The sequence below is a fragment of the Desmodus rotundus genome, chromosome 5 (genome assembly GCF_022682495.2).
Source record: "Desmodus rotundus isolate HL8 chromosome 5, HLdesRot8A.1, whole genome shotgun sequence".
NCBI classification, from domain to species: domain Eukaryota; kingdom Metazoa; phylum Chordata; class Mammalia; order Chiroptera; family Phyllostomidae; genus Desmodus; species Desmodus rotundus.
The window spans coordinates 8,933,402-8,955,080 of NC_071391.1; the positions used below are offsets into that span (position 1 = coordinate 8,933,402).

The 21,679-nt window shown below is 38.9% G+C and overlaps 1 protein-coding gene across 1 annotated transcript in view; it reads left to right on the forward strand.

Annotated features, from left to right (window-relative positions):
* Nucleotides 1-21,679, forward strand: part of PATL1 (PAT1 homolog 1, processing body mRNA decay factor) — a 30,210-nt gene that overhangs the window by 3,564 nt on the left and 4,967 nt on the right. Inside the window, exons 3-15 of the mRNA XM_024574134.4 lie at nucleotides 5,124-5,341; nucleotides 5,634-5,714; nucleotides 6,307-6,501; nucleotides 7,433-7,534; nucleotides 7,993-8,082; nucleotides 8,316-8,536; nucleotides 9,774-9,863; nucleotides 11,511-11,691; nucleotides 12,202-12,325; nucleotides 12,789-12,886; nucleotides 13,415-13,474; nucleotides 14,434-14,582; nucleotides 17,866-18,025. Coding sequence (XP_024429902.1) covers nucleotides 5,124-5,341; nucleotides 5,634-5,714; nucleotides 6,307-6,501; nucleotides 7,433-7,534; nucleotides 7,993-8,082; nucleotides 8,316-8,536; nucleotides 9,774-9,863; nucleotides 11,511-11,691; nucleotides 12,202-12,325; nucleotides 12,789-12,886; nucleotides 13,415-13,474; nucleotides 14,434-14,582; nucleotides 17,866-18,025 — 1,769 coding nt within the window. The remainder of the gene's footprint in view (nucleotides 1-5,123; nucleotides 5,342-5,633; nucleotides 5,715-6,306; nucleotides 6,502-7,432; nucleotides 7,535-7,992; nucleotides 8,083-8,315; nucleotides 8,537-9,773; nucleotides 9,864-11,510; nucleotides 11,692-12,201; nucleotides 12,326-12,788; nucleotides 12,887-13,414; nucleotides 13,475-14,433; nucleotides 14,583-17,865; nucleotides 18,026-21,679) is intronic.

Consider the following 21,679-nt stretch of genomic DNA (forward strand, 5'->3'; position numbering starts at 1 on the left):
CTTTCGGATTATAGCATAGGAGATGAGATCGTCCAAGGACAATGGCGTGATCTGAGATGCTGTTCGCCCTCCATGGAGATCACAGGCAAAAAAGCAGTAGAACAGAATTACAAAAGCAGGTAACTGGTGTGCATGGTAAATTGTATTTAGAAGTTCATTTACTAACAACCTATAGAATACAATGGAAGCTACAAACATTGTGTGCTTGTTTCTAGAACTCTTTTTCTCTTAAAATATTGTACTGAATCTTACTTCTTTTAAATCCTTACCCAAGGATATGTTCATTGATTTGAGAGAGAAAGGGAGAGAGAAACATCAAATGTGAGAGAGGAACACGGATCGGTTGCCTCCTATATGCTCCCCCAACCAGGGATGGAACCTCCTCCACCATGGATCGAACCTGCAGCCTTTTGGTGTATGGGACAACGCTCCAACCAACTGAGCCACCTGGCCAGGGCCTGAGTCTTACCATTTTTAAGCAGATTCCTCAGTATTAAAATGAGGTTGATGGAATTGATGAACTCAGCATAGTAATATGTCCTCAGTTTTGAACCTGGGCAGAGAAGGAATAGTCCTGCCTTCTCGTTGACTTCCAGAGTGTTGTGGACAGTCTTTTTTTCTGACTTTCTGCATTCCTCACAAGATGGGTAAAATATTGCCTGAAAAGGATGCTACAGGGCTATATTTTTTGTGATGGAAAGAAAGAAGAGTACACACACAACGAGAAAGCCCCTGGGGTTACACGGAAAGGAACAGGTAGGGAAAGGCAAAGGCAGTGAAATAGCACACTGTTAGCCCACTTTGTGCCCTCAGGCATAAGGGGTGATTAAGGGGGATTTCTTGGTTAACAGCGCTCACAATGAAAAAAGTTGCAGATGCGAGTCCTTTCCATTGAGTATAATATACTTGAATTATAAAATTAAAATCTTAATTCCTCATATCATCTCTTTTTTTCTTTATAACTTCTTGATCTAAGTGCTATAAGGGTTTATAAAAGGGAAATTGCTTTCTAAGTCTTCCTGTGTCTTGCTTAATACATTTCTGCAAGTAGATCCACAGCTGGTGCAGAGAATTTAAACCAGGAAAGAAAATGTCAGACCTTTGTCATGTATTCGGTTTGATGATTTCTAATTCAAGGAGTGAGTATCTTGAATGAAACCTGTTAATACAGTAGTTATTTTAAGTTGCTGGCTACTCTGATGTCACCTTCCCTTAAGAAACTCATCACTGTCTTTTGCATGGAAAAATGTTTGCTTCCTCTTAGAGCAATAAATGGGCCACAGTAATCTCAGTTCATTCTCTAAAAATAAATGCTTGCACTTACAAGATGCTTATTATGTGCTAGACACCGTTCTAAATGTTTTATATATAACCCTCACAACAACCTTGTGAAGTAGGTACTGCTATTATCCTCCTTTTAACAAATGAGGAAGGGAAAAAAATGAGGAAGGAAAGTGACAGAGAGATTAAGTAACTATAAATGGAATCAGTGCAAACCACCAGTTAAAGCAGTCTTTGGGGAATCTTTGGGCATCTCCTGCCTCCACGTGAAGGGTTCCGCATTCTTCCTACTTTTATTGGTAGGTGCTGTAATCGTTGGGGACTGAGAATGCCTTAAAGTTAAAAATTACCTCTACTTCCTAATCATTTTGTTTTTATTTAAAAATATCTCTGAGCCCTGGCCAGTGTGGCTCAGTTGGAGCGTCGTCCGTACACCAAAAGGTGTGGGTTCGATCCCCTGTCATGTCACATACAGGAGGCAACCAGTCAATGTCTCTCACACTGATGTTTATTTCTCTCTCTCCCTTCCTCTCTAAAATCAATGAACATTTAAAAAAATTTTTAATATCCCTGAGGCAGATTTCAGGGGAATTATTACAAATACAAGTTTATGGGAACAATCAGGAATTCACTAACCCACATCAGGGTATAAGTTAATGAGCTGAAGGAAAACAGGTACCTCTTGCCCTTCATTTCTCCAGTATTCTCTTGCCTACTGTGTATCATTTTGGCCTATGTGGACTGAGGTCCAGTATTGGCATAGCTAAATAACTATATGTTTAGGTCATCTGTGAAGTATCCTCTTGTAAGGTTTGCCATCTCTGGCTTGCTTCAGATGATTGTTCACAAGAGCAGGTAAAACCTGAAATGATGATGGTGGTATTCATAGCATAGATTCCTTTGCTTACATGTTTGAAAAAATAACATTTCACAACAGCCATTCTCACAGAATATGGCTGTTTAACCAGTGTTTTTAAAATGTGATTGTTAAGGACAAATAGACTTCTTTTTGGTTAGGATCTGGTAAAGTTAGTAAAGATAAGTATGGACGCAGTGAATGAAAACAATGCAAATTAGAACTCTACTGCATTAGGATCGATCCATTAACAAATTAACTTATTAAATTTGAAAAATAAATATAAAAACATTCCTTTTTCAGGATTATAAACTCCCATGTTTTTTGGTATTGCTGAGTTAGTAAAATTATTTAAAAAACCAATTTGTCCTTTAAAAATTTTCTCAGTTTACTCTTCCTTAGCAAAGATGCCACAAGTATTAATGTCACAGTTGATTTTTTTTAAGATTTTATTTATTTATTTTTAGAGAGGGGAAGGGAGGCAGAGAGAGAGAGAAGCATCAATGTGTGGTTGCCTCTTGAGCACCCTCTACTAGGGACCTGGCCTGCATGCAAGGCATGTGCCCTGACTGGGAATTGAACTGGCAACCCTTTGGTTCTCAGGCTGGCACTCAGTCCACTGAGCCACATCAGCCAGGGCACAATTGATTTTTAATTACACAGGTTTTTCAAAAAATTTTTGCTGATAACTGGTTATTTAAATTAATACTTAATTTTCATGTAACGTAGATTTTTCTCTTTACCACAAGTAGTACATTTATATCTTCTACAGTACCCAAAGACCAGACAATATGGTTCTGATCATACCAAATTATAAATTTGGAAGTCCCACTTCCCTCACTTTTTGCACTAGTGTTACATGATACATTCTTGTGTAGTAAAAACAGCAAATTCTAAATGTTTATAATCTGACCTTGAAAGAAAGGGACTTAACCTACTTAAATATTTGCTTAAGATGTTAAGATATGTATAATATTCATTACATTATTAATCATTATATTGAGAATTTGCAAATCTAAATTTTCATCACTAGGGAAAAGCAAAATTAGTCAGTTTGTCAATAGGATAGAATATTATATAGGAATTAAAAAGAATGAGTTAATATTATCAGTAGTTACGTGCGTGTGCATGCATGAAAAGATGTCTAAGCTATATTGCTTAAGTAAAAAATAAACAAGTTAAAACTTTATAGTTTGCAGCATAAAAAAGTTTAACATGCCTATGGAACTGTGGAAAACTTTCTAAATTACATTTTCTGTGATGTAACCATGTATTTTCTTTGTAAGCAGAAAAAAGAATAAAGATAAGTTGCACATGAGCCCCATCTATTACACCCTATATATCAGGCATATTTTTTCTTCTTTCTTCTAATGAGAAATATAGGAAAATTATATGGAGAGAATTATCATTAAGGGCACTTTTTGAGAAGTCTTTGTTTCTGTGTTAGTCATAAAGGGAATTCCCTTGGTACCCCTCTCTTGAATTTTATTGAACATACAAAACAAAATTAAAATCAGAATAAAATATGTAACATCGAAAAGAATACATGGGTGTTTTGTGGATTAGAAAGTAGTGCATGTTTAAATGAGGTAAAGGTAGAGTTAAAATGAAAAGATTATTTAGAGAAAGCTTCAATGAAGAAAGGTGGCTGAATTTGAATGCTTAGAGGAGCAAAATAGTGGGTGAGGTTTTTATAGTGGAAGCAGAATACGGCGATGAGATTGAGGAGCTCTGGGATGAGAGGAGTGATGGAAGTAAGGTCTAGCTTTAGAGAAGCTGACAGAGGGTTCTGAAGACACTCTCCTGTGCTACAGCAGCACTCGAAAGCAGTCCTGTGTCAGCATGAAGAAAACAAGACAGCAGCCTGCTGCCGGTGCTACAGACTGGATAGTGGTATACAGGGACTGCAGGCATACTAAAACAGGAGAGGAACTGACCCGGGTCCAGGTCACCATCACCTTTGCCCTGGCATACTGCCGTGGCCACCTCCATGCTTCCAGTGTTGCTGCCCCCAGTCTGCTTTCACCACAGCAGCCAGAGGGATTCTCAAAAGTCAGGCCACACCAAAACCTTCAGTGGCCCCTCATTTCAATCAGAGTGGCCCAAGAGACTCTAAAGCTCTTCCCTTCTACTATCTACCTTTTTGACCTTATTTCTTTTATCTCCCCCCTTGATCATTCCAGTCCAGACACGGTTCTTTCTGTTTCTCAAATCGTCAGTCTCATCCTGTGGCCTTTATACTGAGTCCCTCACCGTGGAACACTTCTCCCAGATACCAGCATGGCTAGCTATCTTACTCTTGAATCCTTTACTCAAGTGTTACCCTCTCAGTGAAACGTACCTCTTCCAATCATCCTATTAAAGTTTTCCGTCTGTCTGTCTTCCTCCATATTCCTGTAGTATTACATCTTCTAATGTAGTATCTAATTTACTTACTATGTTTATTGTCTATTATCTATCTCTTCCCTGCTTAAAACTGTAGGAGGACAGGGGTCCTTGTCTATTTTGTACAGTCATGTATTCCACGCACCAAAGACAGGGCTTGTCACCTAATGGATGCCCAACAAATATTGAATGAAATGAATAGATTCAAAAACTTGTGAAGGTGACAGTTATAATCTAAGAGAAAGTTGTATGTTAGTGCAATGAGTTTTAGCTTTCCTTTAAATTTTTTGCCTGAAATGTCATAGAAACTCAAGATCAACAGTTCCAAAATTGATTTCAGAATATAGTTTAGATACCATTGATAATGTACTAAGCTATTACTCCAAATGCTTGAATTTTATTCCTGGTATGATATTCTTAAAAATGAAAAGCCCACTTTATTATGCACCTTAGTTTAAACTTTATTTCATGTGTCCAAGTAGAAATTTAACTTTCCACCTACCTCCTGGAGTTGGAATTATTCCCTTGGTTAATGGCAGAATTTTATAAAACTTTTTAGTTTGAGTATAAACTGGATTTATTTTTTGTGATTTCCGTATAGATGATGATTGGCAGGAAGCACATGAGCGACTGGCCGAATTGGAAGAGAAGCTACCGGTAGCAGTCAGTGAACAAACAGGAAATGGAGAAAGGGATGAGATGGACTTGTTGGGTGACCATGAGGAGAACCTGGCAGAAAGGCTCAGTAAGATGGTGATTGAAAATGAACTAGAAGACCCAGCCATCATGAGGGCAGTGCAGACCAGGCCCCCTTTGCACGTGAGTCGGGCACTCTGCTGTGAGCACCGTAGCAGATTAACTGAAATACTGACTTTGCCATTTTATTTCATCTACTGTAATGAGAAAATTACCTGTGCTGTAGAAAATTGTTAATATAATTCCTGATAACAATTCTAGCAGTGAAGGTGGGGAATAATTTATACTCTGGAACACTATAATGTCTTATTCTCAAGTAGTTGAGGCTCTTTGGAAGCCTTGTTCACCAAAAGCAGGTGTGTCGTGCAGAGAGCCCCCAGTGTTGCAGACTTAGCGTGTTTTCCTTTTTTGTTAGCCCCAACCAGGAAGTCTCAATTCCAGCATCTGGGATGGATCTGAAGTTCTAAGGCGAATCCGAGGACCACTGCTTACTCAGGTATTAAACATTTTCTCTTTATATAAAATTCCTAATACGTGAAAACTGTAAGTTGGGCTCCTGTTGTCATCCTTTCTGTCCACAAACATACATAGTTGGATTATCATTGGCCAGTTTTATGTTAATTACTTCACCTGGCACTCACAGTTGCACCACCTGATTGTACCCTGCCTCTAGGGCAGTGCCCACTTGACTGCGCTGTACTTTGAGTGGAGCCGTTGTTACTCAGATTTGTCAGCTTACAATTTAAGTTACTTAAAAAGTTATTTCTAGGCAGATCTGTAAGGCTGGAGAACAGATCATTGTCTGCTAGTGGTTGGGAGTGGTGGGAGGGGATGACTACAAAGCCACAGTACAGAGGAAGTTCGAGGAGTGATAAAAACTGTTCTGTGTCTTGATCGTGGTGGTAGATTTATGACTCTGCATTTATTAAAGCTCAGACAACTGTACATCAAAGAGGGTAAATTTTACTGGATGCGAAATAAAGTTAAATTAAAATTTTAAAAATGATTTTTCGAAATATTTTTGGTATGTGTAGAGATTTTTAAAACATTTCAAGTTAGCTAATTTTTTTTACTACTTCCTTAATTAGGAAATGCCTACAGTGTCTGTATTAGAATATGCCTTGCCTCAGAGGCCCCCACAGGGCCCAGAAGATGATCGGGACCTTTCCGAGCGGGCATTACCAAGGCGGTCGACTTCACCTATAATTGGGAGTCCTCCTGTTAGAGCCGTCCCCATAGGCACCCCACCTAAGCAGATGGCTGTAACTGGCTTCAACCAACAGGTACCTCTCATTAACAGGGACTCAGCCCAGGATATTGGGAATCTGGGCAAAATTATTTGGGAAATTGGTTGTACTGGGAGGAGGGTGGAAGTTTTGGATAGGCATTAGATTAGAAAGAAAAATAGCCAAATGGAGGAGAAGTTAGTACCAATAAGAGACACATTCCCTAATGCCCTTTGCTGGTGCTGCTCCTGCTTTTTAAATGGGGGAGAAAAAGGGTAGTTAACCACAGTTAGTGTATATATCCTTTTTAAAGGGTTTTGCTGGCTGCCCAAAACATTAGCAGAGAGGTAACTGAAAGCTGGGGGGAGTGGGAACAACACAGCATTGTCCACATCCCTTTTTACCTTTAAGATATCCCTGCTTTCCCTAGAGCCTGTGCAGTCCTGTTCCATAGACTTTCCTCCACCTGAAACGAGCAGCTGAAAAGGAAGGCCAATTTGGAAGGTATGGGGGGAGGGTGGTGTTGGTATGGCCTAGTTAGGCTCAGAATCCTCTGAAATGGTGGAGTCACAATGTATCACAAAAGAGCTGAGCATGGCGGCCATATCACAGGGGCTTCAGAATAGGACTTAGTTAATCCTCCAGCTTTCTTATCATTCCTTCTCCCTCACTGCTACCAAAATACATCCTCTTGGAGAGAATTTGCAAGTTCAAATATCTGCTGGTACCTCCCTCAGATAGCATGGAAGGGTGGGGATAACTGGAGAATTAGCTAAATCTTCCTCAGTTAAAAGTGGCACTGTTGCTTGATACTTGTGAGAGGAAGTGACCGAAGGTTCTGTATGTGAACACATAGCCATAGCAATTTGCTTAGAAGTAGGGCTTTGCATTGAGTTCTGTGTGTCTACCAGTACTAGAGGGGAGGGAGTGTAGGTGGAGGAAAAACTGACTTCATTGAGTGTAGTTGTTTATATGTTTGTCCCCATAGATTCTGTGTCCGAAGCCTGTCCATGTTCGACCCCCAATACCACCGCGGTATCCTGCTCCCTATGGTGAGAGGATGTCTCCAAACCAGCTCTGCAATGTCCCGGTAGGTCATGTGCGACCGAGTGAGAATGCAGTCTGTATTTCCTGATCACTGCTTGTATAATCACTATACAAGTGTATAGACTTCTACATTGTACATATTTTTTCCTCTCTCTCCTTGAATTTCTGTATCTTCTGGTCCCCAGGTCAGAAGACATGGTTCATTATGTTCAGTTGTTTCTTATCTCAGTTTTCTTATCTTTAAAAATCTAAAGTTGCGTGATCATCTGGTTTCCTGCTGTCTCTGTCCCTTGTTCTACTGCTTTTTCTTGTTACAATATCATAGTACTTTGTAATTTCTTCATAATTTCATGATTATTCTCTTACATTTCTTCAGTGGGCAACTTGACTGTACAGTTTGAGTTTTTATATCCAAGTTAGTTCTGCGTTTCTATTGAGTTCCCTTATTATACTGATTGTTTCACAGTGTAATTTTTTTTCTTTTTTCTTTTTTTTCCCTAGAACTCTTCTCTACTGGGTCACCCTTTCCCTCCTGCTGTTCCTCCTGTTCTCAGCCCCCTCCAGAGAGCACAGCTGCTTGGAGGAGCACAGGTAAGCCTTGAATAGCCCGACCCATAAAGAGCTGTCTTACTTTTCCTAAAGTGTGCTGGATGATACCCTCTTTTTACTCTTTAATCAATCACTACTGCCTCTTTTTTTTTTTTTTTTTTTAACATTACCTTTTCAAACAAGAGTTACCAGTGGAAACAGTATTTTGACTTTTCTGTGGATAAAATCAAGGGGACTTGCTGATTAACTAAAACTAAGATTTTGTCCCTCTGTAGCTACAGCCTGGACGGATGTCTCCCAGCCAGTTTGCACGGGTCCCTGGATTTGTCGGTAGTCCACTTGCTGCCATGAATCCCAAGCTGCTGCAAGGGCGAGTTGGGCAGATGCTTCCCCCAGCACCAGGCTTCCGTGCCTTCTTTAGTGCTCCACCCCCTGCTCCACCACCTCCGCCACAGCAGCACCCGCCTGGCCCAGGACCTCACCTGCAAAACTTAAGGTATGCACAACAAATGCTGCTGTTTGTTTATTCACTGTTGGCCATCTCTTGTCGATGTTTAATGTTATAACGTGAAAGTCTCTTGATTTTTGTAAGTGATAAGTTTTGAGATGTTATTGGATCCTCAAGTTGCCAAACACAGAAATGTTTGACAGTCTGCAGGCTTTCTTATGAATCACATTTTCCTCAAATCACATGCTTTACTTTATATTCATTTTATGAACACATACATACATACATATATACGCACACACCATGTGCATTACCTAACAGGACTTACCATATGCTAAGGGTTCCCCAGAGAAACAGAACCAGTAGGTGCCATATATACATATGCAAGGTGGGGCAAAGGTAGGTTTACAGTTGTTCATATGGAAAATAATACAATAATTAATAGTAATAATACAGCAATAAACTCACATAGTCACAGCTGTAAACCTACTTTTGCCACACCCTGTACTTATTTACCTTCTATTGTGTATATCTTCTGTATGTATATGTAACTATATATTAAATCATCTATTACATATAAATAAAGAAAATATGTACAATAGTAAGTACTCATCTTCCTTTGTGGTTTAACTCAGTTTTTAATTTTGACAGTGTAACAAGGTGCTACTGATTTGTATACTGAAATTTGAGTCCTGAGTCTGAAGCTTATGTGGCATGCTGGCAGGTGGGAAACTCAGACAGGACTTTAATGTTTTAGTCTCGAGGCAAAATTGGTTTTTCCTCTGAGAATTGAGTGAGGCCCACCCACATTATATCACTTTTTCTTAAAGTCAACCAACTGGGAAGGTTAATAATCCTCTGTACAAAATACCTTTACAGCAACATCTAGACTAGTGTTTGACTGAACAACTGGGCACCATAGCCTGGCCAAGTTGGCATATGAAATTCACCATCACACACACTTGCAGTGTCCTTCCCAGATGGTTGTAACTAAGTATGTTAAATCTATTTAGAAACTTCTGTTTAACAGTAGCAAAAAGACAAAAAATATATTGTTTCACTGTCAATTTGCTCAGATTTGTGATCGTCTGCTCAGGAGTTGAGAACTGGCCTTTGTGGGAGATGTCAGAACACATGGCTGTCTTTTCCTTTTAAAGGCTCCTTAGAATGGACGTTTACATTCTCTTGAATGAATTTGCATGAAGTTATCTTGTGCTGACAACATTCTATAAAATTTCAGATCATCAGGACATCAGAATTGAAAACCTTGTCCCTTTGTTCTTAGACCTCAGGCCCCAATGTTTAGACCAGATACCACTCACCTTCATCCGCAGCACCGTCGACTTCTGCATCAGAGACAGCAACAAAATAGAAAGTAAGTGCTCACCTCCCTCCTTCGCAGTTTCTTAATTTAGGTTTAATTTTGATAGTATAACAAGCGCTACTAATTTCATTTACTTTTTTAGTAAACTTAATTAATAATAAGCTTATTTTACTGCTTATATGGCAGAACATATAAGCTGTCCTTTTACTGTTTTGATACATGGGGTTTAAATGACAATATTTTGTCAGCTAATTTCCAAGTTACTATAATTCTGTTGATCATAAATCAGAAATGCGGTTTAGATCTGATTTTTTTCCCCCAACGTTTTATATTCACTGCTTACCAAGTTCTTACGATACTTTTAACTACCTTTTGTCTACCATCTCGGGTTTTCAGTAATCTTGAATTATGGTGGCTAGCCTTACATTTGGGTCTTCTGTAAAGCCAACAGTCACTCTTGAATCTTAGCATAATTATTTAATCTTCATATAACAAATACAAATACATATTTATATATGTGACCCCAGCTGTATGCCAGGCACTGTGGTAGGTTTTGGGGATTGAAAGAACAGGACATATAAAACCCCATGTTAGTGGAGCTTATGTTATAATCATTCATATTTTGTTAAGAGGGTAAATCTCATGATAGCTGTTCTTCATAACAAAAGACCTCATACACAAATACTCATTCCCAGTAGAACCTACATGGCTCATAAAAATGAAGAGTTTCAAGCTCACTTGTAATCAGAAAAATGGAGATGAAAATTAGATAACCATTTTACATCACTAGATAGGCAAAACTTGAAATGTCTCATCACTGTCACTGTTGGCAAGAATGGCATGCACAGCCTCTTAAGAGAGAAGCTGGCAATAAATAATAAGGTTGAAAATGTGAATCCACCACATCTCAACAGTTTTACTTTCTGGTACATCCCTGGGTAAGAAACAAGGAGTCCATTTAAGTAAAACTGAAAGGCACACAGAATAATATTGAATAAAATTTAAAGGTGGACAATCAAGTAATCAAAGTATAAAAACATTTCATGGAGGATTCATACCAAAGTCATTTGTCCGGGAGGAAAGGGAAGCTGAAAACTGGGATCCATCCAGAGAAGTAAAAGAGGGTCTTCAGCCTTAAATATAACAGTTAATATTACTTATAAAAATATGAGGCCAATTTGACAAAATTGTTCTTTCTTTCATTATGTCTAGGTGGAAAGTAAATTGATTATAGTATTTGCTGGGCTTTTCTCTATGTTTGAAGTGTTTCATGATTTTCAACAAGTTTTTTAAAGTATGTAGACTAGGAATCAAATTGGCTTGTGTTCAGAGCCCTTACCTGACGAGGTTCAGGTAATTGAACAAATGACTTGATGTCTGTTGGCCTTGGTTGGTTGTGTTAAACAGAGAAAATAACCGTAGTAGTTCATAGGGTTATTATAGGGCATGCGCAGAAATCTATAGGTGAGAATACTTAGCATGTGTAAGGAAGGAAGTCACATCTTAGTTTTATTTCCTTAATAGTGTATTGCATAACTCTTTCCTCTCAAATTCTGCAAAGATTCAAGCTCTTTTTTACTTCTCTTTTAACAAAAGCAAAGAGGGATCTTTTTTTTTAATTGGCCTGGTGTACACCTGTATAATTGTAAGGCATAATTAATGTACCCACTTGAAGGAAATGTGGCCTCTGTGTTTCAGTCAGCATCGGAATCTCAATGGTGCAGGAGACAGAGGAAGTCACCGGAGCAGTCACCAGGATCATCTCCGGAAGGATCCATATGCCAATCTCATGCTGCAGCGAGAAAAGGATTGGGTCTCTAAAATCCAGATGATGCAACTGCAAAGCACTGATCCCTACCTGGATGATTTTTACTACCAGGTAAATACTCTGTGCTAGTTTTGCAGATAAAAGTTTAGTCTCTTCCTCTGGTGAAGGCACTCATTTAAACATTCGTAGAGTTGAACATTGATAGCATTTTCCTTTAAGGTAGTAGTCTTCAAGTGGATAAGAAGGACTAAGCAGATTCTGTCCACTTTTCAAGCTAGAGAGCCTCTCACACTATTCACTAAACAGTTTGCGTTCATGCCTTTTATTTTTCACACAGAGGCTTTCAGACCAATGTTTTCAAATCCCTTTGGCATCAATAATCTGGTTCTTTCGATTAAGAATATTGGTGGTATAACTTTAAAGATATTTCCATTGATGATTAGCCTTTTGAAGGCTGGGATTTTTTTGATAAAGGAAATTTATAGTAGTCTTAATGAAAATTAGAGATCAGTACATTTACAGAGAGCAAGTTATTACAGCCACTAGTATAATTATTTACTGGTAAAGAGCTGCCATATTCTGTGCCTGTGTTGCAACTGAAATTATCTTCTCATGTGGCAGAATTACTTTGAAAAACTGGAGAAATTGTCAGCTGCTGAAGAATTGCAAGGCGATGGCCCTAAAAAGGAGCGCACCAAGCTCATTACCCCTCAGGTGGCCAAACTGGAGCATGCTTACAAGCCAGGTAAGGCCCTTATCCGTAGGCCCATAATAAGAGAAATTTGGCAGGCTGTTGCTATGTTAAAATATAAATAATTATATAGGTGATTGGATAGAGATGTTTAAAACTGATTTAAAAAGTACCATTGCCCTTAATAAATACAGAGATCAGCCTTTATTCAAGTGTGGAATAAATGGTTTGGTAGATGACCTCTTAGATGCTTTTCTACTTGAGAGTTAAAAACTTTTTAATATCTGTTTTAATTTCTAATATCCCTAAAATAGATATACTTCAGATTTTTATTTGATTATTTTTGCAACAAAAAAAATGGGAAAGGATAGATTTTGTAAGAGATTGCTTTAGATAATAAGTGGATTTTTGTAGTAAATTGTTAGATTATGGGTAAAGAATAGAGTATAAAGATCTTGGAAAGCTGCCTGCCTGCATTGCTGAGGTCTTGTTTGTTGGAAATGTTTTGTCTTTGCAGTGCAATTTGAGGGCTCTTTGGGAAAGCTTACCGTCTCTAGTGTGAATAATCCCCGGAAAATGATTGATGCTGTTGTGACTTCTCGGAGTGAGGATGATGTAAGTGTCAGCAGAATTCTGTGTTTAAGAAATTCTGGGTCATCAGTTCTTCTTTTGGGGTCATTGTGGAATGGAATCAGGCATGACGGAGTTGTTTATAGTCTAACCTAACCTGGAGCTTCTGGCTGGGCCCGTCGTGGCATTCTGCTTTTCTTCAGATTCTCACACGTCTCTAAGGCAGCCAGCTGTTTTCTCCAGTTTTTAAGTTATCATTTTCTATGTGTTTTCAGATTTTCCTATGATATCTTCATATCTGCTGCATTCTACAATTACCTTTTGCCTATCTGAATTCTGGGGATGAGTTCTATCTATGAGTCCTATTTAAGTTTAATGGTTTGTGTGTAGATTGATTCAGTCAGCTTGTGACCTTCCGTTCACATCCGTGTTGCTTGTAGATTATTAACTTTCAAAAAATCAAGATTGTCATCTCAAACTATTTTCACAAGTGGAACTTACATGTGCATACTTAGAAACTTACTTTTAGCAGACATGAAGAGTCCACATTGAATAGTCTTGTCTTTTTTTTAGGAAACAAAAGAAAAACAGGTTCGGGACAAGAGACGAAAAACCCTTGTCATAATTGAGAAAGTAAGTGTTAGAATTTGTTGGCTATAGTTAGGTTCAATTAAAGAACTGTCAAGTGTGTACACAAGAAGTGGGAAAGTTAGGAGTTAGTGTTCCATAGTTTTAATTAATGGATATATTCTCGTTAAGTGCCTATTGTGTACAAACACACTAAAAAGGAATGGAGTGTACCTCGCCTGTGGCCTCGTGGAAGGAGCACTGCCTTTATGGTCAGAAGTACTGGGGTTTTGTCCAAACTTGTTCAGGTCACAGCTGAGTGCTAGGGGCAGGTCACCTTTCTAAGAAAAAGGGGATAAAAATGACATTGTCCTTAATTATTTTAATCAGTTCGTCAGTTCACATATATTTCTTGGATACTCCCTGGGTGCTAAGGAAGACAAGGGTGCCAGCGGGTACTTTGTAAAGTGTAAATACCGCGTTGCAAGGCCACAGAGCTTGGTGGTTAAGAGCACAGACTCTAGAAACAGATCATGCCCTTTTCACTTCTGAATCTGTGACTCGAGGCAAGTTATTTAACCTTTCTAGGCTGTCCTCAGTTTATCTGTAAAAATGGAGGTGATAACAGTCTGTTTCTCACTTGGCTGTGGTGAATGAGTACATACATGTAAAGTTCTTAGAACAGTGTCTGCACCCAGTAGTAAAATTACCACCATTTTTATTCGTGTAAGATATAACTTGGAGCAGTGCTACAGATGGTTTTTTATTACAGTGCTGTTGGCTGCTGCTGGAAATTTTAGAAAGTGTGTAATCATTTCAGTGCCATTACGTTCTAGATTAGAGGTCCAGGAGGGATGAAGAAGAGTTTTTGAAGAGTTTTTTAAAGTTATCTCACGGTATTTTTCTGGATTTAAAAGAGTACCTTTGTTCTCTCAATGTTACTACAGTGAGGTTTTATTCTTAGGTGTTTATCAGATAGTCCTAAACTGGGGGGTAGTTTATCTAACACTCTGGTCCTGACTTAGACCTACAGCTTACTCCTTGATGTGGAGGATTATGAACGGCGTTACCTCCTAAGTCTGGAAGAAGAGCGACCTGCCCTGACTGAAGAAAGAAAGCACAAAATTTGTAGCATGTATGACAACTTAAGGGGAAAATTACCTGGACAAGAGAGGTAAGAATTGTACACTTTGAGCAAAACATGAGACTAGCCGGACTCCTTACTCTGCTAAACTGAACTTTATACATTTCTACCTCTTAGATTTCCTTCCCTACCATCTCAGTAAGCTCCAAGTCTGTCCTTTTGGCCTAACTCAAATGTTGCTTTAAATAAAACATTTTGTAATCTTTCCCAGCCAGGAAAATATTCTCTTTAGTATCTACTAGGAACTGCTGGGTGCTGGAGAGATAGTGGGGAATATTACTTAGTTTCTGATTTTGATTTTGAGCTTACAAATTGTACCTGGTTTATGCTTACTAGCATGTTCAGCTTTTTAAAAAATTTATTCTGTTACACTTGTCCTGATTTTTTCCCTTTTACCCCGCTCCACACACCCCCACCCCTGTAGCCCACAGTGGATTCCCTCTCCATTGTCCATGTCCATGCATCATTCATACATGTTCTTTGACTATTCTCTTCCCCTTCCTTCCACTGTTCCCCTCCTCCCTCATCCTTCCTACAGCTATCAGTCTGTTCCCATGTCTCTCAATCTGTTTTTCTTGTTAGTTATTTTGTTCTTTAGATTCTACTCATAAGTGAGGTCATGTGGTATTTGTCTTCCGCCAGCTGGCTTATTTCACTTAGCATAACAGTCTCCAATTCTATCCATGCTGTGGCAAAAGGTAGGAGCTCCTTCTTTCTTTCTGCTGTGTAGTGTGCCACTGTGTAAGTGTATCAGTTTTGTAATCCACTCCTCTACTGATGGCACATGGGCTGTTTCCAACACTTAGCTATTACAAATTGTGCTGCTATGAACATTGGGGTGCATAAGTTCTTTTGAGTTGGTGTTTCAGGATTCCTAGGGTATATTACCAGCAGTAGAATCACTGGGTCAAAAGGCAGTTCCATTTTTAGTTTTTTAAGGAAATTCCATACTGTTTTCCACAGTGGCTGCACCAGTCTGCATTCCCACAAACAGTGCACTAGGGTTCCCTTTTCTCCGCATCCTCTCCAACACTTGTTTGTTGATTTACTAATGATGGCCATTTTGACAGGTGTGAGGTGGTATCTCATTGTGGTTTTAATTTTTGCATCTCTCTGATGGCTGGCGATGTTGATCATCTTTTCGTATGTCAATGGGCCATCTATATGTCCTCTTTGGAGAAGTGTTTATTCAGGTTCTTTGCCCATTTTTCAGTTGGGTGATTTGTCTTCCTGGTGTTGAGTCATATGAGTTCTTTATATATTTTGGAGATTAAATCTTTGCCCGATGTGTCATTGGTAAATATAGTCGGTTCCTTTTCATTTTGATGATGGTTTCTTTAGCTGTGCAGAAACTTTTTAAATTGACGTAGTCCCTTTCGTTTATTTTTTTCCCTTATTTCCCTTGCCCTAGGAGATATATCAGCAAAAATATTGCTACATGGGATGTCTGAAACTTTACTGCCTATGTTTTCCTCTAGAGCTTTAATGGTACCATGATTTATAAGTCCTTTATCCATTTTGAGTTTATTCCAATGTGTGGTGTAAGTTGGTCTAGTTTCATTTTTTTGCATGTACCAGTCCAGTTCTCTCAACACCATTTACTGAAGAGACTGCTTTTGCCCCATTGTATGCGTGTGCCCCTCTTTTGAATATTAATTGACCGTAGAGACATGGGTGTGTCTCTGGGCTCCCCATTCTCTTCCGATGACCTGTGTGTCGGTTCTTCTGCCGGTGCCAGACTCCGTTAAGTACAGCAGCTTTGTGGTGTAGTGTAATGCCAGGGATTGTGGTCCCTCCGACTTTGTCCTTCTTTCTCAGGGTTGCTGAGGCTATTCGGGGTCTTTTGGGGTTCCATATAAATTTTTGAAATATTTGTTCATTATCTGTGAAATATGCCATCGATATTTTGATAGGAATTGCATTAAATCTATAAATTGTTTTGGGTAGTGGGGACATTTTAATGATGTTAATGCTTCATGAACACGGTATATGTTTCCATTTTTGTAAATGGGATTATTTCCTTAGTTTTTCATTCTTATAATTCATTGTTGGTGTACAAGAATGCCATCAGTTTCTGAATATTGACTTTGTATCCTTTTACTTTGCTGAATTCACTTATTAGGTAGAGCATTTTTTGGTGGAGACTATAGGGTTTTCTGTGTACACTATCATGTCATCTGCAAATAATGACAGTTTTACTTCCTTCTCTCAGATCAACTCTGTGGTCTTTATGTATTTTCTTTTCCTCTAAGCTGAAAAGTATAAACATTTAAACGCCCATGGGTTTTCTGTAGAATACTCATACACTATAGAAACCAGTCAGTCTTTCAGTGGAAGCTAAGCACCTTAATTTTTTGTTTTGTTTTGCTTCTCTGTCATTTCTTTTCCATCCAAAATCTGGAACTGAATCTTGCTAATGGTAAATGTTCTATAAATCCCCAGTATTTATTTGCTGAATGCAAGAAGACTAAGACAGGACATAAACAAAACAGAACATAAGAATAATCACCTTCTGCCCTGGCTGGTGTGGCTCAGTGGGTTGAATGCCAGCCTACAAACCAAAGGGTCACCAGTTCAGTTTCCCGTCAGGGCACGTGCCTGGGTTGTGGGCCAGGTCTCCAGTTAGGGGATGCTCAAGAGGCAATCACACTTTGGTGTTTCCCTCCCTCTCTTTCTCTCTCCCTTCTCCTCTCTAAAAATAAATAAATAAAATCTTAAAAAAAGCATTAAGCATGTTTGTTTGTGGAGTTGGGCTGACAGGGAACTGATTGAATAAATGTGGGTTTATCCATAGATTGGAATGTTATGCAGCCACTGAAAGGTATGTAGTTGAAGTGTATGTATTAATGTGGAAAAGTGTTCACAAGAAGTTGTTGAGAAAAGTGAAGCAACAAAGCCATGTGAATTCTGTGGACCCATATTTTTATGAAAGATTAAATATATATATAATACACAAAAAATTTCCTCAAAATGTTAACACTAACTTTCAGGTTATGAATTTATTTTTATTCTTCTTGCTTATGTATTTTTCAGATTTTGCTGTATTAACTATGATATTTACATACTTAAAAGTTAATAGTTTGACCACGTATTTCTGACATACAGTTTTTGAAATGATGTTCTATATTTGGGAAACTTGAAAAATCACTTCATTGTTTGGTTGAGGTTTAGAGAAGTAATTCTCTCTGTTTTGTAGTACAGATACTTGTAGAGTGAAAATGAGTGCAGTATTTTCATTTAGTAACATATGAGGGGGAAAGGATTTTTTAAGTTTGTTCTCGCTGACCTACCTTAGCATTCTTCTCCCCTGCAGGCCAAGCGATGACCACTTTGTACAGATCATGTGTATCCGAAAAGGGAAGAGAATGGTTGCCCGCATTCTTCCTTTCCTCTCCACAGAGCAAGCAGCTGACATTCTTATGACGACAGCCAGGAACCTCCCTTTCCTTATCAAGAAGGATGCACAAGATGAGGTGATCACATGTGGGAGGGAGGAACATCTTTTCTTTGAGCCTTCATAGTTATCAACGTTTCTAGGATCCAAATTTCTTTTTCTCTCCATTCTTTTTCCGTTGTTTTGTCGAATCTTTGGCAGTATGACTTGATTATTTAAAGGAAAACTTTACTCCAGGCCTATATTTTTGATCCCATGTTTTGTCCAATAGACTGTGTTTCTAAACATGAGGAAAGCAGTAATTCCATCTCATTTAACATAGTTGTAAAGCTGTCGTCTGTATCTGAATTACTTGGAAAGCAAATAATTTAGTTGTACCTCACATACGCTGAATCAGAATTTACAGAGGAAAGATCAGTGCTTCTGTATAACAAGGTCCCCAGCTGAATACGATGCTCAGTAAAGTTTGCAAACTGCCCTGGTTATTATGTGGACTGAGTGCCGGCCTGCGAACCAAATGGTCACTGGTTTGATTCCCAGTCAGGGCACATGCCTGGGTTGCGGGCTGGGTCCCCATCGCAGGGCATGTGAGAGGCAGCCACATATTAATGTTTCTCTCCCTCTCTTTCTCGCTCACTTCCCCTCTCTCTAAAAATAAGTAAAATCATTTTAAAAAACGAAGTTTGCAAACTTAAGGTCTTGGTTACTTAGCTGGCTATAAAGTATCACTCAACTGGGCTGTTGCCACCAGTTTAACTCACCTGTAGACTGAGTTGAATGGCATCCTGCCCACAGGAATGAGGCCAGTGTTTTCAAGTAATTTTTATCATGATCTAAACTAAGATTGGAAATTGAAACATGATTATCAAGTTCACAAGTTAACTCTTGGTAGGAATCATTCTCTGCTTACTCCTGTCCTAACACTTGAAGGATTAGAAAATTTAGAATGGTGTTAGAAGTTCAGAGCGGGAAGTTGATAAGGGTTGCACAAAGGACTAGTATTACTAACTAGTATTACATAACTCAGAAAAATAGAATTTATGCGAGTGAACCTATTAGACTACAAGTTGAGCAATAACTATCTGGGAATAGTCCCCAGGAAACACAATCTCAAGGTATTTTACCAGTGGTATAGCATGAAAGAGTTGAAAATTATTTCTTCAGAAATGAGTTGAAAATATACCTTCTTGAAATTTTAGCATCTGCAGAGGAAATGAATTCAAAGTTTAGATTTCATCATCAAAGTGAAGTGAGAGGAGACAAGTACTTTTATGTTTTTTTTAATTGTTCGTTTACAGTTGTCCCCATTTTCCCCCCTGTTGCTCTCCCCTGCCCCATCCAGCCCTCGCTCTCAAAGACAATCTGCTCCCCAGTGTCCTTGTCCACGTGTCCTTTCTACATGTTCCCCTTCTTCCCCCCGTTATCCCTTCACCCCTCCCCTCTGGTTACTATCAGTTTGTTCTTTATTTCCATGTCTCTGGTTCTTTTTGCTCTTTTGTTTTGTTGATTAGGTTCCACTTATGGGTGAGATCATATGGTATTTGTCTTTCACTGCCTGTCTTATTTCACTTAGCATAATATTCTTTTCCATCCATGCCAAGATTTCAAGAATGAAAAATGGATCGGAGGAAATGGGTTGAAGGTTAAGGATTTGAGGTGTGTCCTAGAAAGTAGAAGACAAAACTAAAAGCAACAGCTGCGTTACAGCATGTAAGTTACTGTGGGCAAGGAGACAGGCGTCTCAGAGGAAGTCATCAGTGGAAACAAGTTCGGAAGAGCTTTAGTCATTCAGCAGACGTTTACTGAACACTTCTAAGTACCAGACACTGTTTTTTTGGTTCTAGAAATAGAGCATCTAGTTCTAAGTGCCGGGAGCTAGGAATCCAAAGATTCCTGCTTCAGTGGAGCTTACATGCTAGTGAGGAAAACATGATTAAATACCATGTTCTGCCATGTACAGTGTGCGCTTTTCCCCTAAATTGTTGGGGAGGAAATGAGGCCACACAGTATAATGATAGATGTAATTTGTGTCTGATGTGCACAAAACTGTGGGTGCACGTCACATATGGAGTGACATCATGCACAGCAAATACGGCAGAGAGACAAAGTTTTTACCTGTATCATTAATGCCTAGTAAACCACATCTCTGCATACCGTCTCCTTGAAATAATAGCTAATTCCGGGACTGAGGTTTATAAAGTGTGCAAGACAGTCCTGGAATATCTTATGCCAGAAAGCAAGGAAGCTAAAAGATTACTAGGGTCCTGCGTAACAGATGCACAAACCAACTTGAAGGGGTTCCTATTGGTTAAAGGTGGAATCATTTGCATCTTAGAGAAAAATTACAGCAGCTGGTTGAAGTAGATATATTTCATGAGTTTATAATGATATCAAAAAATATGTTAGTCGTCCTCAGAGATTGCTAGCCCGTCATTATCTGAAAACTGGTAAGAAAAAGACCAAGCATCATTCTGCCTTTCCATTACAACCAAATATGGTGACCAGAGTTGATAATAGAGAGTGCTTTGGAGAAGAATTTCAGCTGCTAAATGCGAAAATACAAGATCAGGAGATCATTTTACAGCCCCCAATGGAAAAAGCAGTCAGTCTAGACAGCCATCATTGTTGTTGCTAAAAGCACGAAGTGAAAGGTGGACGGGGAACATCACGGGTTTGGAGCAGGCTAACAACACCCGAACCCACTGACCACCATCAACTCCAGCAAGAGCGGGACAGCCAGACGCGACGTGCATCGACGTGATGGAGTGGAAAGCACACCAGCTCTACCACACCTCCACCAACCCCTGTTGAACTTGAATCTTCCCAAACCTCTACCTTAACTTACCAGCTTTTATGGGGAAAAAAGAGGGTAGAGGAATCTGTTACGTGCACCACAGCAGTGCAGTTGGTCAGATCCAAACTGGGACCGATGACCCAGTTTCTTCAACAAATGAATGATAAGGGAAAAGGCAATGGCCAGGGACAAAGGACCTGTTAACAGGTTTTAAAAGCCTTACCAACCAAGTGTGGTCAGTGTGTGCATCTTATTAGAACTGTGATTGGAGTAAACCAGCTGCTAACAGACATTTTTTAGACAATTGGGGAAGTTTGAATTGGGAGTAGATACTAGATGATATTAAGGAATTAAATTTTGTTAGGTGCAATAATATCGTGAGGTTTTTTTCATGAGAGATTTTGTTAGAGATACAAACTCAAGTATTTATAGATGAAAGGTGGAACAGATTTTTATAAGATTGGTAAAATGTTGATTTAATTGTTGGAGTTGGATGATGAGTACATGGACTTCATTATGCTGTTGTTTATACTTTTGTGTATGTTCAAAAACACTTTAATTTTTAAAGCTTTGTTTATTTAGAGTAGTAGATCACAAAAAAGTAGTCTACTCTCCACCCGTGGCTGCTATTTAAAGTAAAACCAACCATCGTTGTTTTATACCATGGGTAGTGAGTGCTGGAGGCACTTTTGATTTCTTTTCATGTGTTGTAGCCTAGTTATGTGGGTAGTTCTGTGTTTTAAATTTTCAGTTTGGGCCTATGGCCAAAAGCAACGAATGGCCAGCAAGCTAGAATCTATCAACTTTGGATTCTGTCTGGCTTTGTAACACTGAACACTGAATTTCTGATCACTTAGCTTCTCTAATCTATACAATTGGTGAATTGTTTCTCCATTTCCTAATTGAGGTTTTATAAAGAAAAACCAATATAGAATTAAG